The following is an 8719-nucleotide window of genomic DNA, read 5'->3' on the forward strand; positions in this document are numbered from 1 at the left end:
TAACCCAAAACTGTTCTTAACCTGAAGCACCACTTTAACTAATGGGGCCTCCTGCTGCCGCCACGCCACCGGAGCACAATTTCTGTTCTCATCCTGAAGCAAAGTTCTTAACCTGAGCTACTATTTCTGGGTTAGCAGAGTCTGTGACCTGAAGCGTATGTAACCCAAGGTACCACTGTATTAAATAGCTTTTATGCTCAATGGATAATTAAGTACTGTATTTTCTCAGTGGGATAGCAATCTGTACCTCAGAGCCATCCTGTGCACAGGAGTCATTGTGTGGACAAATCCTGAACTTGTGGATTAGCTGTCTTGAACCTGGCTTTAATTTCAAATCTTTTTTTTTTTAAGGGATAGTCTACATGCAAGTGCATGAGACTCTTGCTTTTTTGCATTTCAAATTGAAATGGTGCAACAATTTGTGCTTGTCCACAAGAGGGTAGCAAGATTACATAGCTGCTAATTTATGAAGATTTCAAGAATATGCTTGTTATTAGTGGTGCTTTTTTTTAGGGCTCGTTGTTTTTTAAACAGGAACTCTGATCTAAATATTGGTTATTATGTGTCATGAATCAGATTCTGTAGTGTAAAAGCCATTTAAAAAGATGTAGGTCACTGATTTAATTGGAGACATCCTATTTTCATGAGAAAAAGATTGTGTTTTTGGCACCATGTGTCTGTAACTGGGTTTAAATTTATGAAAACTTTTTACAGGAGAAAGAGATGTGTGATTTGGGTCTTCACAGAAACATGATGGGAGTGTCAACACCATGTATTGCAAATAGAGTGGAGGTGAGGAATCGGGTGAGGTACTTGCCTGCTCTTCCACCATGGCAGATGTTATGTCCAGGTAGAATATATGGCATGCTCTCCAATATTCACAGCCCACTGACCAGCAGAACTAAGAGATGTGATCTGATCCTTGATGATTCCTCTATCCCCCCACAAGTGCCCCATCTACTCCAATCTGTTTGAGGGTTGGAGGATCCTCTGGAGCATATGGGGTACATGTGAGCCATGGGTTAGAGAGAGCACCTAAAACTCCCTCTTTCCCAGGTAAGAGTCACCACTGGACACCACACATGAACTGGGTCAGAAAACCATAATGAAGTATGAATATATTGGAGTTATGTTATGATAACTTTAAAACAAGATGAAAGTGGAGTAAATACTAAGCACTTCTATAAACTTGGAGTTGAGGATGTTTTTTTTTTTTTTTTTGACAATTAATAAATGATTCCCAAATGTCAAGTTACTTAGATGTGACTCAGCAGAAACTGTAGCTATTAGGAACTCAAAAATCTGTGGCATGAAGCCACTGAATGAAGCTGACAGACTTGTGGAAGACACAAAAACACAATTAGTAGAGAAACATGTTGATTTTTAGCCCAGCTTAGTAAAGAAAAATACCTTTGATTCATCATATCCCATTTAAAACAGTTAGGCAAACATCTATTTAAATTCAAGTTTGTGAACTGGGCTGCTTGACTGGAAACCTGATTTCACATGTCAGCTTCCGGTAGAATCAGGACCACATCACCTTCTCAAGGTAGAATGGGAAAAATATCTATGTGAATCAGGTTCTGGTTATTTCCTGAAAATATTGCAGATGGTTCAATTCCAATAACAAACATTTGCGAACACTGACTCTCCCCGCATTGCCCCCAAATAAGCACATTAAAAAGTACCAGCTGGTTCACAATGTATTTCAGTATAGCCTTATTAAAATACATTGATGTTAAATTAAAAAACAACAACATTTTACTATTTACATGTACTGTACACAGCATAAAACATAAATATAAAGATACAATGTGCCTATTGTAGGGAGTTTTAAGAGAATATTCTGGCAGATAGGCCCATCTTAAATGGAAGTAGAATCTATTTTGATCTTCGCATTACAAAACTGCAGATATTTACCAGCAATGTAGCTACTGCTCCAGCAGAGAATGTGTTATACTTTCCACAGTTGATTAAAGCATTTCATCAAAAAGCATCAGTTTTAGTTTCATTGCATTTTACTTTGTTAAAGCATGCTCCAAGCAGTTCAGGGCATTCAGCTTGTTCTTCAGCAATTTGGTTGCATTTCCAAATCAGACTATAATTCAACTCTTCAGTAATCACACTGTCGTTTTTGTATGCTGGGTGGTTAGCGACAAACTCTCGCATCCATCGAGCAGCTGTCATTAACTCTCCTGATGCCCTCTTTTTAATTAGTTTCAGGTATTTTAAAATGCTGCACCTTGTATCCACATCCACTTCCATACTTTCAAGGTAAGAGTTTAAAATTGGAAGTAATCCAGGAAATGTTCCCTTCTTCCCATTGATAATTGTATCTATGCTCATTAAGATATACTCTTCGGCATCTGTTTCTGGAACATTCTGAGCTGGGCCACATCCACCCACTGCAACATTTCCACATTTATAAATATCTTTTCTGAAATAAAACATGCCCTGCCGGACAGCATCTCGTTTCTGAGCCACTTTAATGTTTTCATCCACCTTGGACAAAGGAATAAGAAAGTCTAGTTTGTACGAGAGAATGACTCGTGTCACCAACACCACAAATACAACATATGCAGAATTTTCAAAGTCTGTTAACTGGACGTCCATTGGTCTGAACTCAACCCTCCATCCGATATCTGAATTGGGAGGAGGAGGTTTAAATCTCATTGACTGCCAATTCGTTGACTGAATATTTTCAAAATGGTCAGATTCACTTGCATCATCCAAGTGTATTTTCTCTTCGAAGAGAACCAATGGATCACGAATAAATAAGTGAGCAATGTGTTGGGCCAAAAGATGGTCAATGCCTTCCTTTACCAGCTGCTCATAGATTTCTTTATCTACTGCCAAATCAATGTCATTGTATTTTTCACTGCCTTCAGAGAGGTAAGCGTCTATGGAATCATATCTGGATTTGTTGATTCTGTAGCGGTTGTTCTTTAATGGCTCCAACCCCTTCTCCTCCCTGGTTCTATCGTCTACCGATGCAGATATTACTCCCCAACGGCAGTCAACATCCGTCACATAGCCCCGGTAGAATGGAGCTGCAGCACTTAATGCCATCAGAATGGGACACATTGTGGCTAGCTGGTCATAAAGGTATCTTGCTTCAGAAATGCTGCAAGCCTGAAATGTTACTTGAAGGCAGCAGTTGCCCATTCCAAACCCCATAGCATCCATATATACATGGTCAGGCAGGGCTGCTTTTGCTGCTTCACCATCATCATTAGGAAATGTTTCTATAAACGGCGATAGGGTATTCATGTCCTTAAATATTGGTATGTTTATCACTACTTTTTCTCCTCTTCTGTGCCGAATGTTTCTTGTTAAAGTACCAAACCTGGGGTGTTTGCTGATGGCTTCATCTGGGAAGAAGAGGGACTTGGAGGCTCCCGTCTCAACAGGCGTTGGGACACACTCTGGTACCGTAAATCCCGGACAACCTAATCTTGGAAATGATGTTATAGTGCAAAGAGCTTCATTTTGTTTCAGCACTGATGCCACTTCCTGCCGACGCTTTCTCATGTTCTCTTGCACAGTGTTAAATCCAGACATTGTTTCTCCATATGGCTGTCCAGGAATCCCTTCAACCATATAGCGTCCATATTCTGGCTTCCACAGAGTTGGATGGTTTGAGTCTACCCTTTCAACCTTGTCTTGCAAAGTATGTGCAATTTCTTCTCCAGTTAAGGACAATCGTGCTGTCTTATTTTCATGGTCAAAAGCTACCACCATGTATTCTACCTCATCCCCCCACTGGAGCAAATCCTTGCACCTCTCCCTAACAGCTCGGTAGATGTGCAAGAACTGGAGGATGCCGTGCTTGCGCACATGTTCCGCATATTGCTGTGTCTTCTCCCAGCTCATTGGGGAACCCTGTGTCAGAAGCCCCATGGCCCTCAAGGGAAGCCGTGAGGAGAGCTGAGATACCACAGGAAGGAGACATAGGGAGTGGCTGAGGGGACGGGAAACTGTGGCTGCCAAGAGGGTGGGGGAAAGAAGCAGTCCAGCTGTGATGAAAATTATTTCGGATAGTGTAAAAGGAAGAAGAATTAGGAGGAGGGAGAGAAAGGAAGATATACTACTATTCTCTTAACTTCTCTTTCACTTCCATTAAGCTGCCTGGCCCCCAGGATGGAGCGGTCCCTGGTTCATGCTCTTATGGTTACACTGGAAGAAGAAAGTTTTGAGGAGGCTGTCAGCGACTGTCTGTGTATAGATGAGTAAGTGGTGGTGGCTGTGTCAGCAGCAGGGCACACGTGGTTGGGTGTAGAGGAGGGAGGTTGGTCCTTTAGGTTGAATTTCTGTAGTGGGATTTGTCCTAGGTTGAAGGAGAGAGCATACACCATTTTTTATATACAAACAAGCTGAGTGGGTTGTCCTCAGCGCAAAGCCAGCAATGGCAATCCACCTAACTCACATGCGCAGCGGAAATTATGTGACATATCTGTGGTATTGTCAAGGAGCATGGCTAGTTGGAGGCCACAGAAGGGCAAAGAAGTTCTGGTCTGCAGGGCAGGAGTTTGGCCCTTTTCGAGCCACAGTCTTTAGACCAAGGGGGTGGAGCTTGGGAAAGAAGGACATGAAGAAGAAGAGATGCATGTAGTATAAAGAGAACACAGTGGTCAGGAAGATGGAATACTGGAGAAACAGAGTCATGGCAACGGGTGCTAGGCAATGGTTGTTAGCAGGGAGGTGTGGCAGTTGGAAAATGTGGTTGGAAAAATTGTTGTTTGTCTGTTTCAGTGTTTGCATCAGTGCTTTGAGCCACATCCCAGAAGGAGCTCCCTGAGCATTGATAGTAGGACAGGTACCTCTAGTATACTGTTTTCGACACCTACCAGAAACATTGCATAAGCATGTCTCTCCAGCCATGTAGATCTGACATGTATTTGAATATGTAAATTTTATTTTATAAAGTATGCATTTAAAACTGTTGATTTTATTTTTTTTGGGGGGAAGGCTAATTTGTTTTTTTTTTTAAATCTCATTTTGTAGGTAATTTTAATGAATATTTTGTGTAAACTGTTTAAGGTCCTTATAGTTAAATAAAAAGCAATAAACCACAGATTCCTCTTCACTTGAACTCATGGCTTCATAACGACTCAAATGCTGGACTGTGTGTATGTGTGTTTACTGGATTGAGCAGAGCCACCCCTCTGTTAGCTTCTGCCATCTCAGATAGCCTCCTGCCTGCCACTGCTGACACTGCCCAAATATCCTCATTCCTAATGTGAGTGCAGGTAGAAGGCCTACTGGCAATATTTTCACCAGCAGAAGAACTTCGCAGGTAGTCCTTTAATGGGCACCCTCAGATAAGGATAGGGCCAGCCAACCCAGGACCTACTGAGCTGCTGTCATAACTGGATCATTAGCTGGATTTAAACCAAATCAAAGGCCTAATCAATGCACTAGCTGGAAGCTGGTGCAGCAGTTGGGCTCAATCTGCCTACTTCTTCGCTTTCTGCTGCCACTGTTATGAGTGGGCAAGCTGGAGGTATGGCAATAGCTCTGCCACTCTGCAAACCACAGTGGTTGCCACAGCAGCGAATAGTTTGCACTGTAGTCCAATCCACAGTCCACACTGTAGATGCCTCCCTTGAACTTAATCTCACTAGTACCCTTGTAGAAAAACCTGAAGACAATTGGTTTCTTCTGCTAGCACACACTGCTTTGAAGTTCTGTGGTGATCTCAAAATTTACCCTGGTCTTCAAGGTACTGGTAGTGATCATGACACTGCTCTCAGTGTATGATAGCCTGTTTATGTTCCTACAAATTTTGCTCCAAGGGGAAGAAGTCCTGAAGGCTGGTGATAACAGGGACAACAATGAATCTAATGTTCAGCTGAATAGAATTATGAATGTTACTCAGGATTTGGTGTATTACATGAGCAGAGACAAGAAATTGACTCCTAAGCATATTCAACTTTCCTCCACACTTCACCAAGCAAAGAAGCAATAAGTTAGTGGAACATTTTTTATACAGCTGAAGAATGACATGAATTATGAACTATGAGCATAACTTCAGAGACAGCACATGTGTTAACAGATCAATGGACTGAAATTCAATTTCTGGTTGGTAGTCAAATTTTTAGATGTGCCAAAAATGCCATGGACAACAATAAAGCTCATTTTAAATAGAATAGTATTATACCTGGCAGCAAGTCAGGTGTCAAGTCCAAAGTCTGGGGGATCAATTGACACAAGCAAAGTCCAAAGGTCAGGAAATGCAGTTCAAACTCAATGCAAGTAACCCACACTTGAAGTCCAGCAATCAGGATACAGTCCAGAGTCAAACCCAAAATACAGTCCTGTAGAAATCCAGGAGCATCCAAGCCAAGGCCCTTCAACATGGGCTGTTGGACAGACATAGCACCTCAGCTCTGCTTCCTTTTGTACTTTGCATGCTGATTTCAGCAACTGGGCTTGATGAAGCATGTGACCCTCACCTGTTCCAAGCCACTTCCAGCTGAGGAATCACATCCCTCCTCTCAGAGCTAGTGAGCCCCACCTGGCTAGCTAGTCAGCTGGGTTGTGGGTCCTTGCCTGCCTCAGCCTCTTAGAGCACCCATCCTGCTGCTCCCTACACTTCAGAGCCCAGTGTGTTCGTGGAGAGAGCAGCCCTTCTGGCTCTGATGATGGTTCCAGCTGCTCTGGTTCCTGGGCATTGGCTCCCATCCTCTCGCCATCCTCCCATCACTCTGTGAGTACCTCCTTCCCCACTCCCTGCTTGCTATGGTGTGTCCCAGTCCTGGCTACACCCTTCGCCAGGTTCCTCTTCCTCCTCCCCATTGTCCTGCCAGTTCATGACATAGACTCATAGAACTGTAGCATTGGAAGAGGTATCCCAAGGGCCATCTAGTCCAACTCCCTGAAATGCAGGAATGTCAACTAGATCATACATGAGAGACAGCCATCCAACCTCTACTTAAAAACCTCCAAGGAAGGAGAGTCCACCACCTCTCATAGGAGTCTGTTCTACTGTGAAACATGTAAAAAATTATAATTTTCTCATTGAAACTACATTTTATGTACCTTAATAGTCCCCCTGAAAAATGTTGTACACCATAGAAAAAATTGCAATGATGGTTTTATGAACTGATTTCTTTTTTTAAAAGTTCACGGTAATCCTTGAGAAAGTGGCTACAAAATATGACATGAAAAATGTGATGGGTTTGCTAGATTGTACACAGTAACCAGAAATGTGAGAAATTGTTGCCATTTTTCAAGATGGCAGCCAAACTAATGAGAAAAAATGCTATATGTTTCTAATATTCAGATTAAAATGTCAGAATTTGTACTCAGAATTACTGATGTGCACATAAGCCTGCTTGGTTAATTTTGCACAGAAGGGTTCTCATGTAGCCCTGAATATCTGTACGTGTGAGCAAATGTGAGCAAATTGGAACATCACAACATTTAAAAATCTGTTCCTATTTACAGATAGTTAAAATACAGCTGTGTAGTTTTAGTATAATGATTAGCAATTACATATATTTACATATATTTGATTATATGTAACTGAAAACAGCAGGAGACTCCAAAATAGAGCTGTGTGTGTGCATGTGTATATTTCTGTTGTATGTTTAGTTTCCAGTGATTTATAATGCTTTGAAAACCTAATAAAATAAACACAGGAAAAAGGAAGCTAGAAGCTTATTAATTTATTGGTAGGAAGCTATCAGTGGGATGCATTCAAAAGGAAATGTTACTAGTGACAATATGAAATAAAAAGAAACTCTAAGCATTTTTTAAAAAGAAGAAGAAAGCTTAGAATACTCTGACATGTTTTTTTTAAAAGAAACATATCAGGTTCTTTTCTCCAAAGAGAGACTTTGGTAGATACCTGCCTAAAATGTAAATAGAAATATTCTAGAATCAAGTCAAAGCTTTAAAAGTGTAAATTGAAAGAACCTGTTGAAAGAATTCCAGAAATGCATTTTTTAAAGCAGTAGAAAATAAACATGTTAAAGGCATAACTTGGGATGAGTTTATGCTGCTTATCAGAATACTATATAATCGATGACATACTGGAATCAAGTTTGCCACTAGGTGGAGACTTTTGTCTAACTTCTTTTATTTTAAACCTTGTTTTTCCATCTCCCAGAACCTGAAGATAGATTTTTTTTTTTAAAAAAAAAAACCTACTGTTGGCTGTCTTCTGACAGTGCTATGCCTTTTGCTGTTACTGTCACTGCATGTGACAGGAATGGGTTGTGGCTATAATCCAATCTTTTCTTGGCAAAGAAGTTGCCAACTGCTAGTTGAATGGAAAAGGATCAGATGGAAAGGGGAATACATACTGCTTTTCTCCAATAACCATTCCTAATATCTTGTTTAGGCATTTCTTTTGAGCATATGGAGGAAGGTGAATCCCTTTGAACAAAACAGGAGATGAAATTAAGACGTGGCAGCAACACAGACCTCTGAACTGATGACATACCAGATTTTCCAAAGCTGCATTTTCATTGAAATTCTTACACAATCTCTTTAAATGTGAGCAGAACTTCTAGACAAACAATAGTATATCAAAGTTGCAAAAGCAGAGTAAAGCTGAGACAGCTCTATAGATGGTTGTGGGGCTGTGCAAAGGCAGAACATCTGCTAAGAACATAAGCCTACAGTTGTACCTTGGAAGTCAAACGGAATCTGTTCTGGAAGTCCGTTAGACTCCCAATATGTTTGAAATCCAAATCATGGTTTCTGATTGGCT

The 8719-nt window shown here is 41.0% G+C and overlaps 1 protein-coding gene across 1 annotated transcript; it reads right to left on the reverse strand.

Moving 5' to 3' along the window:
* Positions 1-1704: 1704 nt before the first annotated feature.
* LOC310676742 (glutamate--cysteine ligase catalytic subunit-like) lies at positions 1705-5066 on the reverse strand. Its single transcript, XM_083438854.1, has one exon. It carries the CDS (start codon positions 3898-3900, stop codon positions 1987-1989), a length of 1914 nt encoding a protein of 637 aa, XP_083294980.1. The 5' UTR covers positions 3901-5066; the 3' UTR covers positions 1705-1986.
* Positions 5067-8719: the final 3653 nt, after the last annotated feature.

The sequence above is a fragment of the Podarcis tiliguerta genome (assembly GCF_965153285.1).
Source record: "Podarcis tiliguerta genome assembly, chromosome: 4".
NCBI classification, from domain to species: domain Eukaryota; kingdom Metazoa; phylum Chordata; class Lepidosauria; order Squamata; family Lacertidae; genus Podarcis; species Podarcis tiliguerta.